Raw genomic sequence first — 17,666 nt, 5'->3', positions numbered from 1 at the left:
TTTTATTTGTATTTCAGATGTAAAATCAGTCTTATATTTCATTCTCTGGCATTAAAAAGGTGTTAAATTTGTCTAATTCAGAATTTGAAAATCGTGCAGTGACAAAACCACCAGTTCATTCTATTTTACCCCGTTTCCTTGCACTTTATTCAGTTTTAATCAATGTGAAAGCTCTTCCTGTAGGGTCAGGCTGGTTCTGGATCAGCTCCAAATTCACCACATATAGAAAAGTTGACTTTTTGTTTTTTTCCACCAGTCTGAACTGGCATTAATCTAAGTTGGTCTACTTTAGCAGCTACTTCAGATAGCAAACCATCATTTGGAGGCTCTCTGTTCCAAAAATATTGCAGTTTGCTGCTGAATGTTTGAATTCATCAGCCACTGTGGCCGTTTCCTGTCCAGATACATTCATCTTTCTAAATTTGTTTTTTCAAATGAAGCATGGCATTAGAAATTCATCTCCAAACAGCATCCAGGACTCAGTCAGCAGCGCTGTTTGTGGACAAGAAGGGGAAAGTTTTCTAACATTACAGCCTTCTGCCCTGCTGTGTCCGCTGTGCAGCAAGCTGCTTCTGAACTGTAACCAATACAATCTACTGTATATCTGCATCTACAAATGACTGCTACTGAAATATCTGCATCTTGGTTTCAAGTTGGTTAGCAACATCCATCCAGCTGTTTAATGAAGACATCAAAAGCTTGTAGGCAGAAAGCCTCGCTCCAGCTTTCTGCAGCTAAACATATTGAGAAACTGCATGCTCAGTGACTGGCAAAAACTCTAATCCTCTAATACAATCCAAAATATGTATCTAGTGAAGTGTTGAAACAGTTTTACCTTATTTTTTGAGGTTCTGTGCAATTGTAAACTTCAGTATTGAATGTATTTCCATGGACCCTGTGTAGCATCTGAAGTGCTCCAGTCATTTGTGAGAGTTCTTGTCGACTTTGCACTTTGTATTTTGATCAGCCTCTGCATGCGTCTCGATGCCAACGATAAACCTCCTATTGGAGAGATGTGTTGGTGGGTTCTGCAGGAAGAGGAAGACACGGACACTACGCCCGACGCACCACAGGCCGCAGTGTGAGACGACTTCGTGCCACAGATGAAACACAGCAACCGGCTGAACGGCAGCGGATTCGTCTGTTTTTTAAGACCGTCCCTCTAGTTAATCAAGTAAACTATTAAAGTCACAATGAAATGTGTTTTGACAGCATCTTGCTTCCGTATTTGACACATTTTCTGTTACAACAGGACTTGAAGGCGGGACATAACACAGGGGACAACAGTATGAACCAATGGGATATCGGTTATTAGCAGTTTTATATAAAGGGAGAGGCTGATTGATTGTTCAAAAATCTGTTATTAATCTTTTATTGGTCGCCTCCTGGTTCAGCATGATAAAAATACACTGTTTCCCAGGAAGGAAAAGTCATGGGGTTTTGATATGAAAATCCAATAATTTTAAAATGATGTGAATTTCTGGGCATGTATTGCTCAATATGTGTATATTATGACATGGGAAATTAACTAACAAGGTGAAAAAGTCATTTTTCATTTCGTTGTGACTTTAAGGTTTTGGTTTTACCCCAGACACACTGGATTTGGTCAATGCAACATTTGAACCATTTTGTGTGAAAGCACAGATCATTGAAGCTCCGCTTTGTAACAGAGACTTTTTGCTAGCATTGTAATATGTGACCGGAATAATAATAATAATAATATATCAGTGAGGAAACGCTGCAGACTCCTTCAGCTCTGACTACAAGCTGCAGCTGATAGTCGAGCAACATTTGGAATAACAGACTGGTTCTAAAAGCATGTCGAAATGTTTTGGATAGTGATTATTAGCATCCATGAAGTGGTTTCCATTTATAACTCCTAGTCGGCATACCAGTGTGTGTATGCTCTGCTCCAGGCTGCGCATTAAACATGTTCTACTGTGGATTCTGCCGCGTCGTCGTTCTTTACACGGGAGAAACCGAACCGACAAAATGTGTTTGGAAACGTTTCTTCAGGGACAGAATTTATTTGGCTTGCTCATCAGCAGCTTCTTGACATCAACGTGAATTCAGTAGCGGTGAACAGTATTCAAATGATGCTGAAGCCCGAACAAAAACAAAAATTAGATTTGAAGAGTTTTATTCCAAAATGCTTTATATCCGTTTTGGAAAATATACCTGAAGTTGTCGGAGTAGATTAAGTTCAGGCATCCAGGTAGTAAGATGTCCAAAAGAAATTAAAAAACAAAATCCACTGCACTTAAACTGAACATTTTAAGTGCAGTGCATTTTGTTTTTAAAGTTCTTTTGGACATACCTGAAGTATCTCTAAAATCGAGAGGATCCAGTCTGTAAAGTGTCTCCTTTAGTCAACCAAGGACTTCAGTTCCCTGCGATCCTTTAAAGGTTTTGTGCAGTCCATCATGCTGTACAGGCAGGTGTCACTGTCTCCAAACAGAGGATATCTCACTTTGAGATGAAACTCTTCATTCAGCTCTGCTTAGTCCACATTCACAGTCAAACAATTGTAATGGCACTCTGAAGCGCAGCGGGCCTTTTAACCATAGACTGTAAAAAAAAGCTTTTAACTCAACAACACTGAAACAACAGCAAACCACCTGCAGAAGCGACAGCATCACATGACGGCGTCAGAGCCGGGCGGAAAACCCCAAAACAAAAACAGCATCAGTCGAGTCCTTCAGACCTGGTTCTGACAGCAGAAAAAAACATGTTTGTTTTAGCCTGTTGGGAGTACCAGATGGGTGGGGTTTGCAACACAGGACTCATTGATAATCTATCTGACTTGCTCTGATGCCGCTCACCACTCCCATCTGCTTTTCCATTAAGGTTAAATTCAATTGTTTGCTGTGACTTTCTGACCCAAGTCTACAGGGAAACTGTCTCCTTTTACACAGCAGCCAAAAACAAGAAAATGTACATTCAGATTTTTAGCTCCAAGGCTGCATCCACAGAAAAAATCTTTGTTTTATGACTCCTTGTGGTCCAGATCTGGTCTTGTCTTGGCTGTCTAAACAGACAAGACATGAAGATCAGATCTGGACCACTGAGTTAAAATCAGACCTTTTCTTCTCTGTGTGAAACGCAGCTGTGGAAAAAGCCCATCAGAGTTAAAAATCATTTGTTTTGTCGTCGTCTAAATTCAGCTGCATCACTCCAGCAGGGGTTTCTCAGCAAAAAGGCAGTGAAGCCGCCAACGTATCCGAACAAACAGTAGAAAAAGCCTGATGTGTCAAAAACAGTAAAGAAGCTATGGTAGCATTTGTGCTCAAAGACATTTGTCATTATATTAAATTTAAATACAATAAATAAAAAAACAGCATTCAGCAATGTCATTAGATTGGTTGTAGACAGGACTTCAGTACATTCCAGTAGTCGGGGTTCAGAGCAACAGAAACCCGTGATCCAGATCTGATCTCACAGAAAGAATCCAGATCTAGACCACAGAGTAAAAAAACAAAAAGAAGTTTGAATCCAGCCTGTGCAGACAGCAGAACCTGGTCTATGGATTTTTATGTTTTCTAACACTGAAATGTGCTGAAATTTAAAGCAAAACCTTAAAGAAAATATGAAATAAGAATGTATCACGCACATCCCAGGTCCCGTCTGGTTTCCAGTTGAAAGTGATTTTAGCTGCATGACGCGACGAGAGAAGACCGATGATTGTGCGTTATATCTGTCACGCGTCACACTGTGCGCTGCGGCGGGGCGGCAGCTTCCTCTGACCGCTCACACCGTGGTTCACACAGAGCAACACGGCGGCGTCACTTCATTTCAGATGTGATTTAGTTTCATGAAGAACAGCTCAAAATGGAGAAGAAGTCGATTCCAGCCGTTCGAAGCTTCCCAGTTCTCTACAACTTTTATTTGAAAGACGACAGGAATAAGCGTCCATCATCACTGGGGTCGGTAAACTCATTTTCAGCCGAACTTTTGACCAAGAAAAATAAGCTATGTATTTATACAAATCATGTATTTTTTGCTGCATTGCCTTTCATAACGTTTCATTGTTCTGATAAGTTATCATAGCTAGCTAATCAGGTAAAAAAGAACAGAAAAAAAAAAATCACCAGTGTTTATGTTAACTTATGTAACAATGTATCATTATGAAAGGCAAAGCAGCCAAAAATACATGATCTGGCTCTAATCAACTTCTCCGTTTTGTACTTTGTTCATTAAACAGTCACGTTGCTAGGGAAACAAGGAAGCTCTGATTGGCTGTTGACGGTTGATGACGGTGAAACGTTCAGCTTGTTGAGCGTCCACACATTGGCCGAGTTTCCCTCATTTTTTTCCTGTTCATTTTTGATTAAATTCGTCCTGTTGTCTTTCTGATACGAGTTGTAGAGAACGGGAGCGTATCTATGTTCCCAGGGTCCTATGTTCCCAGGGTCCTAAGTTCCCAGGGTCCTATGTTTCCAGGGTCCTATGTTCCCAGGGTCCTATGTTCCCAGGGTCCTATGTTCCCAGGGTCCTAAGTTCCCAGGGTCCTAAGTTCCCAGGGTCCTATGTTTCCAGGGTCCTATGTTCCCAGGGTCCTATGTTCCCAGGGTCCTAAGTTCCCAGGGTCCTATGTTCCCAGGGTCCTATGTTCCCAGGGTCCTAAGTTCCACCCAGCCATCACATCTCCATGCCTGGCTCCGTAAGCTTGCTCTAACCCTAACCTAACCTCAGTGACCCCATGCCTCAACCCAACCACCTCCTCTACCTGGGAACCACTCAACCGCAAACCTGCCCTTATCTCAACCAGAGGGACTTCATGCCTAGGACCCTGGGAACATAGGACCCTGGGAACATAGGACCCTGGGAACATAGGACCCTGGGAACATAGGAATGACCCCGTAGAGAACTGGGAAGCTTTGAATGGCTGGAATCATCTTCTCCTTGTTGCACTTCCAAGGCAGAACTGTTGCTGCTCCTGCTGCTCAGTGGGAACTCAGTTAGGATGACTCCTTGTTTTAGACAGAGAGTATTTGAAAAGTTTCATTCCAAAATGAAATATCAAGCCTTAGAACAAACAGTGTTACCTAACTGCTGACATGAGAGCAAAACTCACTGAAGAACACCGCTGAAGTCATGAGCGATCCTTACATTTATTTGATCTGATCATGGTTATATTTTTGAAGCATTGTGGTATTTTTAAATGGATACGCTGCATTTTGGAATGAAGCCCTTCCTTTCTACCAGAGGAGGTAACGCTAGATGAACCGACGTCTCCACCGGGACTTTCTTCTCATCTCTGCTCGTTCAGCGGGACTCTCGACAGGTTTCACTCTACTGTGTCGTTTCGTTGTGCTCAGGTGGAAAAACCCCAAGGAGGCCTAATGATAGTAAGGAAAATAGTCGTCTCTCTGTTAACAACATTATCTAAATATTTCGTCTCCAGCTCTGTCCCCTGCTCGTCCCTCAGAGCGTTTTGTGTTGAGCTGTTAAGCCAGGCTCCTCTGCCGCGGCTTGATCCGCAGATAAAGCTGGGGAATAAAGCGGAAAAGATAGCTGTAAGTAAGGTATTAAGAGGGAACCCAGTTTCTCATTAAAACACTATAAATACCATTTAAATAACCTTTTATGTAATACTGTTGAGTAACAGGATTCTCCCAGCTGCTTTAAACCTGATTACAGCAGACTGACAGACTGATATATGGGGCCGCTTGACCTTTAAAAATCAGCCAGTTAATTTCGCCCACCTCTGATATGATGATATGGTACAGTTTGATTGATTCCATATTTACTGTAGATATACATATTGGTTGAATCCTTTACTATACTATGAGATACTACACTATACAATAGCAGGCCAAATTAGGTTGGTTCACTACAAATTGTTTTTTTCTTTTGACTAGACACTGACATTTTTTAAGTACATCATTTTTCTGTGAGGTAGACTCAAACTCTTTATTTCCTCAGGTGGCTCAAGCTTCAATCATTTTCTGTTGGAAGAGGAACTGTCACTTATTTTCTCTGTTTCTGTCATTCTTGGTCCTGTCAATAAAGTTGTGAGAGAGCAGGCGTTGCCGGCGATAATATACTATACTATGGAACTTATTTTCCTGGCGGCCATTTTGAACACGTCACACTCTGGGAAGGAAACTCTCCAGAAGAGCCAGTCCAGTCCAGCTCTGTCCTGCTGTTTTGAACTTAGCTTCACAAACTTCAAACATTTATCACATCACAGATACTGAAAAACTTATTAGAAACGAATAGATGTCAAGAATCTGGAGGAATATAGGTTCACAGTTTAAGCTAATATATTTGCCGCACTATAGCTAGCTACCAGAATCTAAACAAGGTAGCTAGCTTGTACCCAACTAGCTAGTCAGCTAGCTAACTTGTTAAATTCGTTGTTGTCATTGAGATTGCGAGCTAATTTCATAACTGTTACACCTTGTTCACAATTGACTTTTGCATTAAGTTATTATTCCTATGGGAGACATTTTTGACGGAGTGACACAGCAACTCCCCCTTACGTCTGCGGGAGTTGTCACTTTCCTCCATATTGCGATCGCTGCATGTGCAACTCGTCTGGTTACAGTATTATGAGAACTTTGGGACCGACAATGCATCAGGTCTATCTGAACTCATGTGAAGTAACACTAATTTTATATATATATACGCACTAGTTTTATGTATATGTAAATCTTGGTAGAGTTTCCCACCCTGTGTGTCACATAAATTCAAAATAGGAAAAGTCAGTACCATTCTATACTATATAGCACATTTCAGTAAACGATACTTTACTATCCTATCCAGTGTCTTCCTCATACTCTACTGTGTTCTACTGTCCTACATCTTCTCGCTGTCTCACCCCCAGCAGGTTACGGGGGATGTATCCCTCCTGGTCGCCACATCGCGCCCACCACCACTCCGTCTCCTCCTCGCCCTCCCGCCTCAGCACCGTCATGCAGTCGCCCTCGCTGAAGGCCAGCTCGTCGTCGCTGTGGGCCGGGTAGTCCCACAGGGCGTACACCACCCCGCGGTTCATCACGCCCATCTTCTCCTGAACGCCTGCCGGGTCACACAGGGAGGGAGAGGAGGGCAGAACGGTCACAACAGAATCACAGTCAGTATAGACTCAAATCCAGTGGGAAAAGAGGAACCCTGGAACCAACTCAAGAACCCCTGGAACCTTCTCAGGAACCCCTGCAACCCCAAAAAGACCCCTGGAACCTCCTCAATAACCCCTGAAACCCCCCAAACAACCCCTGAAACCCCCCAAAAGACTCCTGAACCCCCCTAAACAACCCCTGGAACCCCCAATAAGACCCCTAGAACGCCCTAAAGGACCCATGGAACCTCCTCAAGAACCCCTGTAACCTCCTAAAGGACCCATGGCACCAACTCAAGAACCCCTCAAACCCCCCAAACGACCCCTGAAACCCCCCAAAAGACTCCCGAACCCCCCTAAACAACCCCTGGAACCACAGTAGGACCCCTGGAACCCCTAAAGGACCCCTGGAACCAACTCAAGAACCACTGGAACCTCCTCAGGAACCCCTGCAACCCCAAAAGGACCCCTGGAACCTCCTCAAGGGCCGCTGTAACCCCATCAATGACCTGTGAAACCCCCCACAAGACCCCTACAACCCCTCAAGAACCCCTGAAACCTCCTCAAGAACTCCTAGAACCTCCTCAAGGACCCCTGGAGATCACCTCTGTCTTGAGCCACTGAGTCTTTGCTGTCGAAATGTTAAATAATCCATTTTGAAAGTCCTACAGTGTGCAGTGTTGTTTTTTCTCACCATAGAGGAACTGGGAGCACTGGGCGTAGCCGTCCTCCATCTCCTCACACTTGTCGGCGGCCGTCTGCATGTCGCTGTAGGTGGTGGCGAACACCGCCGCTCCCGACTCCACCAGGAACTTACACACCTGAACGTTGTTACAGGAGGCGGCACAATGGAGGGGAGTCCTGGAGAGGAGGGAGAGAGGTTGAGTTGATTTCTACTGTTGGTTTAATCAACTAGAACTTAAAGATACAGTTGATTTCTACTGTCAACCAATCAGAGCATTCATTAAAGCCTGGGTGTACTGTAGGTGACATCATTTACACCAGGAAGTAGGTTGGAATTCTACATCTGATTGACGTTTGATTCTCTTGACAACCAGTGGAGAGTTTTTCAAAGGGTGTTTCCACAGTGCTGACAGGTAATTTGGATAACTTTACATTAACAGGTCCTTTGTTAAAGTATACCATGAAGTAATGAAAGAAATGCGCTGGACCTTGAAGTATCTGAGTAACAAACTCAACACTGTTACTCTCCTCATCCTGACAGCGGTGTTGTTCTGGGTTTGGTGTTCAGACTCACCAGCCGTCGCTGTCGGCAGCGTTGACGTTGACGCCAAACTGAACCAGGAACTTGACGATCTCGGTGTGTCCGGCGCAGACGGCGTTGTGCAGCGCTGTGATGCCCTCGTCGTTCGGCATGCTGGGATCCTCCACCTGCAGGACGACATGGGATCACATGTGGGACAACTTTCTTCCTTGTGGATCAGTAGAGTAAGACAGAACCGTGGTGTGACTCACGTCGTAGATGACCCTCTGCACCAGGTCGTACTCCCCCTCCAGAGACGAGTCCAGCAGCAGCGCCAGAGGGTTGAACTTGACCCGCATGCCGTGGTCGATCCGCTCCGACCCGACTTTACGAAGGTTCGTCCTTTTCCCCTGAGAGACGGGGTGGAAATAGCAGGTAGAATGTGAGGTGTGATGTAGTACAAGAAAACAGGAATCTCCTATTGGAAATAAATACAAGTTGTGTGTCCAAAATAACTTGAAATCTTGGAAAAAACCCTGAAATAAATCACCTTCTCCTATATCTATGAGATGTTTCAATGAAAAGTCAGTGTTAGTGTAGGCCTGTGCCGATACAAAAAAATTCATAGTACGGTTATCTTGTCCAAAATTATCTAGATATCCAATATTATCTCAATAATTATTAATGTGGTGAAAACCCTGAAAAACAGTTTTGTAAAATGCTTCAATTAATTAAAAACAAATTTTATGGTTGGTGACACTGATTTATCGCTCGCAGCGTGATTATCCCCGGCTTAAGCCATGATTATATTTATGTCTTTAACACGGACTCTTCTCTCTGACGCTGTTCTCTTAGCAGAGGATTAGAGGGCTCCTACTTTAGGGAAAATAACATCAATGATGACAGACGAGACAGACCTGGGGCAGTGCTGTTTGACTTTCTTATTCAGCCTCCCAAGAACTTGCCGGTTATCGTGGTGGTCGCAGTAATAAAAATTAGGGGCGGTGTCATAACCGTTATTCTACCTTCTATTTTTTGGGCATTTTTGCCTTTATTGGATAGTACAAAGTCAAAGACAAAGACGGGAAAGAATGGGAGAGACAGGGGATGACATGTGACAAATGTCCTGGGCCAGATTCAAACCCAGGACGTTTTTTTTTTTACTGCAATATATAGTAATACCGGTTATTGGCCCATGCCTAGTTAGTGCCTTGCTCTACCCGTTGACTTCCACAGGGAATAGAACCCTCCACCCTGGCAGAGTGCCTTGCTCTCTGCTTACCGGTGGCAGTGTGACCTGTCCGGTGACCTCTGGAGGCTGCAGGCTGAGGTCGTCTCCCAGTTCCGCCTCCACACAGCTGGGGTAGGGGGGCGGCGGGTAGGGCGGGTACTCGTCCACAAACGGCTCCTGAGGGAGCGGGGTGGAAGGGCACGCCTCCCCCTCCTCCTCCTCCAGAGGGGAGGGCAGGGCGTGGCAGGAGGCGGGATCAGGGATGGGCGAGCGGGGGGGCAGGGGGGGAGGGGTGTGGCTCTCCTCCGGGCTCTCGTCAAGGGGGGTGTCGAAACCGGAGCCTGTGTCGGTGCCGGCGTTGCAAACAGAATGATGCTCCGCGCCGCCCATCCCATCCTCGGTTAGCTGAGCGTGTGTCATGGCCGTAGCGACGGTCTCCATGGGGATGGTCTCCATGGCGGCCAGAGTGGTCTTCTGGTAGAGCAGCTTCTGGATGTTGGGGCCCGCCGGGCCCTCGGGCTCCGTGATGGAGCTGCGTTTCTTGAGGGGCCGTGGGGCGTGGTGCAGCCGCCGCCGCAGCGCCTCCAGGTCGGCGTCGCTGGGGTTTCGGTGGGGGTTGGACAGGAAGGGGAGGAGCTTGGTGGGGCTGAGCGGTCGAGGGGCGGAGCGCTCCGCCGTCTCCGGTCCGACGCCTTCGCTGTTAGCCAGGCAGCCGCTGTCCACCTCGCTCCCCTCAGACAGAGACGATCCAGAATGCACAGCAGCGTTGTCTGAACCGAGAGACTGCTGCCCCCCGCTGGCTGGGAGGACCGGCTTCCCGTACACTGTGAGGAGGCGGGGAAACTGTTAGTATTAACAGTAGCAGAAGTGGTAATAGTAGTAGTATAGTCATAGTAGTAGTGATAACAGCAGTAGGAACAGGAGTAGTAGCAGTAGCAGTAATAACAGTAGCAGTAGTAGTAATAACAGTAGTAGTAATAGCAGCAGCAGTAGTAGTGGTGGTAGTAGTATTAACAGGAGTAGTGGTAGTACTATTAGTAGTAACAGTAGCAGTAATAGTAATATTAGTAGTAGTAGTAGTGGTAGTGGTAGTAATAGTAATAGTAGTAGTAACAGAAGCAGTAGTACTATCAGTAGTAGCATCAGTAGTAGCATCAGTAGTAGTATCAGTAGTAGTATCAGTAGTACTATCAGTAGTAGCATCAGTAGTAGCATCAGTAGTAGTATCAGTAGTAGTATCAGTAGTACTATCAGTAGTAGCATCAGTAGTAGTATCAGTAGTAGTATCAGTAGTAGTATCAGTAGTACTATCAGTAGTAGCATCAGTAGTAGTATCAGTAGTAGTATCAGTAGTAGTATCAGTAGTAGCATCAGTAGTAGCATCAGTAGTAGTATCAGTAGTAGCATCAGTAGTAGTATCAGTAGTACTATCAGTAGTACTATCAGTAGTAGTATCAGTAGTACTATCAGTAGTACTATCAGTAGTAGTATCAGTAGTACTCGTCACCTCGGGGCTGGCTGCGGGTCAGTGTGCCCTGGCCGGTCTGCTGGTAGCTCTTCCCGGGCGTGGCCTGCTGGGTGTACATGGAGTAGATGGACGACGCCGCCAACGTCTGGGGCTTCTGCAGCACGGGGGGCGGGGCTTCCGAGGGGTCGGGGGTGAAAGGTCGCACGGCGGCGGCCGGCGGGCTGTCCTGCTTGGCGGGCAGCGGCAGGGTGTGGCTGTGGCCGGGCAGGGCCGGCGCGGCCCGCAGGAGGCCGCCCACCGGACGGGCTTTGCCGGGGAAGGTGCCGGTGCTGTAGGGGGGCTTGGTGAACCCCGGCGGGACGCACTGGGAGAACTGTTTGGGCTTACTGGGGACCGGAGGCGGAGCCGGCATCTTGGCCAGACCTTTGCCTGAAGCCTGAGGATGAAATACAGAGCAGACATGAAGATAACGTGCTGTCACTCAGAGCTGCTCATCATACATAACATACACTGTTTAACATACATGATCAAAAATACAATCCAAGTCACATGAACATCAAGTTATTGTAATGAGGAACCAGTCTGATTGAGAGTCAAAGTGCAGCAGTACCTGGTTGTCCCTGAGCAGGTTCTCGGTAATATGATTGGTCCGTGAGGGGACAGGGGGCGGGACGTCGGACCCAGAGAGCCCCTTCTGGTCCGAGAGGGTTTCACCATCTACAGCAGAGACAGAGGAAACACCACCATCACACCAGCATCATCACCTCTTCTGAGCACCTCCAGTGGTCTATCATACCGACTGGCAAATCATTGAAGGAAAAATCCCCTTGGACACTTGCTGATTGTGCTGCTGGCAGTGTGAACACAATGGTTAAAGATACTGGATCATCTCAATCTTAGAAACACTGAATGATGTGGACTTCATATGTGGACTGATTCAGGAAGTTAAAGAACAGTTCCAGTGTGATTGGACTTTTTGCTGCATTCACGATATTTGCTGTTTTTCCTTCGTCTTAGTTGTTCTTCAAAGTAAACGCTGTCTAAATATTACGAGTTACTCCCAGTAAAGAAGAGGACAGCTGTTTAAATCCAGCTTTAATTTCATTTTACAGACTATAGCTGGAGGAATAGTCTTGGTTTGGTTTGACTGGGTGGTGATTGACAGGAGGCGGAGCCTAACGTAATTGTAGAGAATGTTAGCTATTATTTTGGAGAGGAAAATGCGGAAATTGGACACATAGTGAACCAGAAACAGTATCTTTCCTCTTCCTGTCTAAGCAGAAAGTGGAAGTAAGACGCCCCCTGCTGTCTCATCTCATCTCAGTGTTTTCGAATGCGACGCATTAATATGAAACAGTGAACGGACCTTCTTTCAAAATGTAAGTTTATAGCCTGATATCAGCGTTCTGATGCAGATTGTTGCTTCTCATTCACAGTGATGGATTACCTTTATACCGACTGAATTAGAAGTCTCCAGTTGTTTTCTATGCTGTTTGAAATTGAATGGGAGTGAATGAGCCTGAGAGCTTTGGAAAAACTGATTTTAAAATATCTTCAATCGTGGCACATGCAGGTAAAAACAGTCCGAATTTACATTAAAGGGATGGAACATGTAAAAAAAATAGCAAAGAAACTCATGGTGGAACAGTCCTTTAAGTATTAGGAAAGGGAACTTGAGATTTGGCCGTTTCTCAGCTGGGTTGAAGGCCGAGGCTCACCCGAGTCGCGGCAGCCGAGGCTGGACATGCGCGGCAGGGTGGAGGCGTGGCTGTAGCCGCCGCCGGAGTCAAAGGCTGAGCTGCTCCAATCAGAGAGCTTGGCGGTTTTGGATGTTTGGAAACCTGTGAAGAGCAGAAAAAACATACATATTTACATCCAGCACAGGCTCTGGGTCTAGTGTGAATCAGGAGAAAGTTAATAAAACGTCAAATAAATGGTTTCAGGCTCAGCAGACACTGATGGAGTGCCAAAAACATTTGGTCATAAAATAAATATTGCTTAAAGGAAAAGATCCTCTTACCCTGTTAGATCTCATCAATCTGTGATAATCAGTGTATTCCAGGAATTATTTTGTCATAAAGTGTAGTGATGTTCCCTCAACCTGCCTTGTCTACTTCTACATCAGTTATTTTTCCATCATATTTCAACTTAATACACATGCTGTAATTGTTGGTCTAGTTATGTTTAATACCCCATTTGCTCTAATCGTATTTACATCCTGTTTGTCTTTGCTGTATCCTGTTCTCTTTGTTGCTGCACAACCCAATTTTCCCAGAAGGATCAATAAAGTTTAATTTAATTTTATTTATCTCATGTGGATGTTTAGTGTTTTGGAAATGTACTCTTAAAAGACACACACACACACACACACACACACACACACACTCCAGCGGGCAGCAGTGTACCTGAGGCGGGTTTGGCCGGCCTGGGCGGAGGCTTCAGGGAGTCGGGCGTGGGCAGGGTGGCGGTGCCGTCCGGGTACGCCGGCTTCACCGGCAGGTCGTGGCGGGCCGGCAGCGGAGGAGCCTGGGAGCCGCCGGAGCCCGTCCGGATGTACGGCCCCACCGCCGCCACCCGGGAGCTGCCCGCCTGCAGCGCCGTCTGGCCGTCCGCCGCCGCCTGAGGAGACACCAAGAGCGTCACTGCAACATGAGCAGGGCTGCAACTATTTTCATTATCGATTATTCTAGTGATTATTTTTTCGATTCATTGATTAATCATTTAGTCTATAAAATGTCAAAAATAATGACAAATGCCCATCAGAAGTTCCCAGAGCCCAAAGTGATTCTGCAAAGGTCTTCCTTTGTCTGATCAGCAGCCAAACAACTAAATAACATAATAATAACTAAAATAATGATATGAAACAGAGAAAATCAATCAAATCTTAGCATTTGTGAAGCTGTAACCAGCAAATGTTTGGTATTTTTACTTGATGTTTTACTTGTTTAAATTGATAATACTAAAACAATGAATCGATTGATTTTCTGTCAATCAACTAATTGACTAATCATTTCAGCACTAAAAGTGAGATATCAACTATTTGAAAACATTGACACTTCCTCTAACAAAATGAGTTAAGTCCATTGTGGAGTATTCTTAAGACCTTTACTTAAAAACTGTTATTTTTGAGGATAAAATCATCTGTGATTTTGAAATACCGGCAGATGAAATTTAGGAAGCAAAATCTTTCCAAAATCGTTTTGGATTTGTGTTTGAACAGGTACACACACATTCTGGTCGGTGTGTGATGTCTGCTGATAGCAGCTGGACAATATGATCATATCGCTCTATAGCTCAACATTATTATTATCTCTTCAAGACCTCAAATTCATTTTTCCATATTTTTCCAGACCTGTGTAGGAACACAACCTCACAGCACCGACTAGAACAGATGGATGGTGGGGTAGGGGGTCGGCTTCGACCTTTGACCTGCGTACTGTCGGCTAGTGATCTAGCAATTGAAGCTTTTCTAATTTCTAATAAAATCGATTAAGTGTCAGTTATGTGTCAACGTATGAAAAATGTTATTGCCGCGTGTTGAAGCTCACCGGCAGGTTCTCCTTCTGCTGCAGCGCCGCCTTCTTCTTCCACAGCCGCTGCCGCAGCTCGGCCAGCCGCCGGTCCATCGCCGCCACCTCCAGGTTCCTCTTGTTCAGACTGTCTCTCTGCTGCTGCAGCCTGAGGCTCTGGTCCTGGTTCAGCTTGTTCCTCAGCTGCAGGAAGGAGGCGTCAGGTCAGGGAGGGTTTCACTGTAGAAATGTCTACAGTATGTTTTGTTTTTCTGTTGTGTTCGGTCTGGGTTTGATCAAAGTGTGCTAGATCTGTTCTGAAGGGTCTGCAGTGGGCGGAGCCAAAGAACCACAGTGTTTCTGGCTAAGTAACATCAGACTGAAGCCCAGTGAAAAAGACAAGAGGTAAGAGAGGAGGAAGCTAATATTATGAAGCCTAGCGCTCTGCTGCTAACTGAAACAATACAATCTACCATACTAAGTTATCTACGTTAGCTAGTTAGCTAGTTAGCTAGCTGACCTTTAAGTTCAAACTAGTCATACTAGCCTATAGCTATCAAGATTAGCTACTTAGCTAGCCAAGATCATGCATGCCATGGTCATGAATCACTGAAATTTACATTTATATTTTTATGTATATTTTGATCAGAGTTCCTTCTTTGCCATTCAAGTTCACCAGTTAGCTAACTTCTGCTCTGAAGAACTGGTTCTTTGGCTCCGCCCACTGAGGTTTAACTCAACCAATCAGACTGTTAGCCTCCAGAGCAGCTCTGCCTCTGAGAAATGTTTGTAAAGCTAAACTCTATTTAGCAACATACTGGGGCCCATAGAGGCCTTTCAGCTGATGTAACCCCCCTCTGGCGGCCATCTTGGAGGTCTTCAGCTCTGTGAACAGCTGACTGTGTTTCTGTCGTCTCAACAGAATTGAACAGACGGTTAATTTCTGTCTGTTTCTGACTGAACTGATCATTTCATCACTGATCCATCTGATTGATTTAGTGTTTAGATAATGTCAGCTTGTTAGCTAGCTAACCATAGTATCTGGTCAGCTAACATCACTGTCTTGTTGTTAACACATCTGATTAGCACACTAGCTAACGTAGCTAGTAGCAGCTAGCGTTAATACTGAGATCTGACCTGCAGCTCCTTGTAGAGGCGCTCCAGCTCGGCGGTGGAGGAGGAGGAGGAGGAGGCGTTGTGGTGAGGAAGAGGAGGAGGAGGAAGAGACTCCAGCCTGTTGCTCCTCAGCGCCTCCAGCTGGTCGCTCAGCTCCTCCACCCTCGACACGGCAACCAGCAGCTCCCTCTGCTTCTGCTGGAACAGACCGGTCATCTGCTCGATCTCCTCCACTGACACACACACACACACACACACACACAGCCAAGCAGATGTGAATATGAAAGGATACAACATTTACAATTACAGTTCAGGCATTTAGCTGAAATGACAAGCAGCTTAATGTAAATCCTGTAATTTCCACAATGTTGACCCAATGTCTGGGTCAAATCTATCTAATCTATTATAATCTAATCTAGTCCATCCAGTCTGATGGACAGTTCCCATAAATCCATGTTATATTTCCTAGATGTCCATCTGCCCAGAATATTGACTGTTGAATGTATAGAAACAGACTGATGTTGACAGTCTGTTAGTCCTGTTGCTGCTGCAGTGACCCAGTTTCATTTAAACGACACCAGCTAACTTCACACGCTGGCAGCCCCAAACGGCAGCGAAAGGTAACTATTTGAAAAACTTGAACTTCAATACCCAGAATTCCTGTAAGATGGCGTCACTAAACTCTGACGTCATCTGGACGGAGCGCTCGCTCCCTGATGTTTAGGAGACAGTTTGCATTTTGTTCTTAAAGTCACAATGAAATGAAAAATTATGTTGTTTTTTTTAATCTTGTTAGCTAATTCTCCGTATCATAACACACTCCTATTTTTAGGAGTTGACATTTTGTTTGATTTCAGTGTCTGCATTGTGTGTTTCAACCTGAAATGTGTTAAACTACAGAAGCAAGACACCATCGAAATGTGTGTGACTTTAAGCTTTGATTCGTCACTTCCTCTGGGGGGAGAAGTGACCGTTCCCGAAACCAGAATTGAATTTGGACAAACAGGGAGAATCTACAGAGTTCAGTTAGTGGACGAGACGAGACGCTCTGCTGCAGCATCACTTTGTGACTCAGGCTGAGAAGACGCTGCAGTTTTACATAAATACATACATCTTGCCCGGTGCAGCTTTAAGAATAATCTTCTTGCAAAATGTCTACACCCCAGTCCTGATCCACATCCCGCCACCCCCTGCTGTCCCAGACCTCCACCACTCTGACCTAGTTTGCTGTTGCTGAGGCGTTTCTGCTCCACTTGGCCCCTGAGGGCCCGGACCCGCCGCAGCTTGGCCTCCTGGTTGTGGGCGTTTTCTCTGAGCTGCCGCAGCCGCTCCTGTTCAGACTGCTGCTGCTGCTGCTGCTGCTGCTGCTGCTGACGCTCCTGCAGCTTCAGGTACCGCAGCCGCTGCTCCTGGACCGGCCGGCAACACAGTCAGTCAATCGATCGATCAATATTTGATTGTCAGCGTGAAGGCTAATGCAATCAAGGTGTAGTCTGCTCCTGTGTAGCTCAATGAGTAGAGCAAGGCATTAACACTGTCAGGGTTTGAGGTTCAATTCCCAGTGGAGCCACACTGCTGCTGTCAGGTGAAAACATTTTATCTCCAAAGAAAAACTGCTTGTTTTAGCAGGACAAGTTTGAATACTCCGCCCCTCATCCCTCCTCCAGTAAAACCAACATCTAGCTTTGGTTCTGGTTGGTGCACAGTGAAGGTGCAGCTGCCATACAGAGGCATCGTACAAAGTAAGGGTGCAGAACTTTTCGTAACATGTACTAATACCAGCGGCAGTATCAGTAGCAGTACTGAGTGTATTGTACTCGGTGTGTTGTACCTTGGAGGCCAGCAGCTGCTGCTGAGCGTTGATCTGCTGCTGCTGCCGGGTTGCCAGGTCCTGCAGGTCAGTCAGCGTCACGTCCAGACGAGGAGCTGAAACCTGCAACACACACTCAGCAGTCACCTTCACCTTCACCTTCACATGGACTCCTGCTAAAGCCGTCATACTGACAGGAGAAAATACAATCTCTTCTGCACAGCTACTGGAGATGGAAGCATGTCTCCTAACACCACAGTGGAAA

The 17,666-nt window shown here is 45.7% G+C and overlaps 1 protein-coding gene across 1 annotated transcript in view; it reads right to left on the bottom strand.

Moving 5' to 3' along the window:
* Positions 1 to 5,354: 5,354 nt before the first annotated feature.
* The window catches only part of tp53bp2b (tumor protein p53 binding protein, 2b), a 30,594-nt gene continuing 18,282 nt past the window's right edge, over positions 5,355 to 17,666 (bottom strand). Inside the window, exons 5-18 of the mRNA XM_071906648.2 lie at positions 17,423 to 17,524; positions 16,811 to 17,000; positions 15,613 to 15,824; positions 14,515 to 14,679; positions 13,372 to 13,585; positions 12,685 to 12,807; positions 11,577 to 11,683; positions 11,006 to 11,402; positions 9,550 to 10,322; positions 8,540 to 8,677; positions 8,322 to 8,455; positions 7,758 to 7,924; positions 6,824 to 7,023; positions 5,355 to 5,489 (exon numbers count right to left, since the gene is read on the bottom strand). Coding sequence (XP_071762749.2) covers positions 5,448 to 5,489; positions 6,824 to 7,023; positions 7,758 to 7,924; positions 8,322 to 8,455; positions 8,540 to 8,677; positions 9,550 to 10,322; positions 11,006 to 11,402; positions 11,577 to 11,683; positions 12,685 to 12,807; positions 13,372 to 13,585; positions 14,515 to 14,679; positions 15,613 to 15,824; positions 16,811 to 17,000; positions 17,423 to 17,524 — 2,964 coding nt within the window. The 3' untranslated portion in view covers positions 5,355 to 5,447. The remainder of the gene's footprint in view (positions 5,490 to 6,823; positions 7,024 to 7,757; positions 7,925 to 8,321; positions 8,456 to 8,539; positions 8,678 to 9,549; positions 10,323 to 11,005; positions 11,403 to 11,576; positions 11,684 to 12,684; positions 12,808 to 13,371; positions 13,586 to 14,514; positions 14,680 to 15,612; positions 15,825 to 16,810; positions 17,001 to 17,422; positions 17,525 to 17,666) is intronic.

The sequence above is a fragment of the Centroberyx gerrardi genome, chromosome 3 (assembly GCF_048128805.1).
Source record: "Centroberyx gerrardi isolate f3 chromosome 3, fCenGer3.hap1.cur.20231027, whole genome shotgun sequence".
NCBI lineage: Eukaryota > Metazoa > Chordata > Actinopteri > Beryciformes > Berycidae > Centroberyx > Centroberyx gerrardi.
The sequence above is the reverse complement of the archived record's forward strand: the minus strand, read 5'-3'. Positions and strand labels throughout refer to the sequence as shown.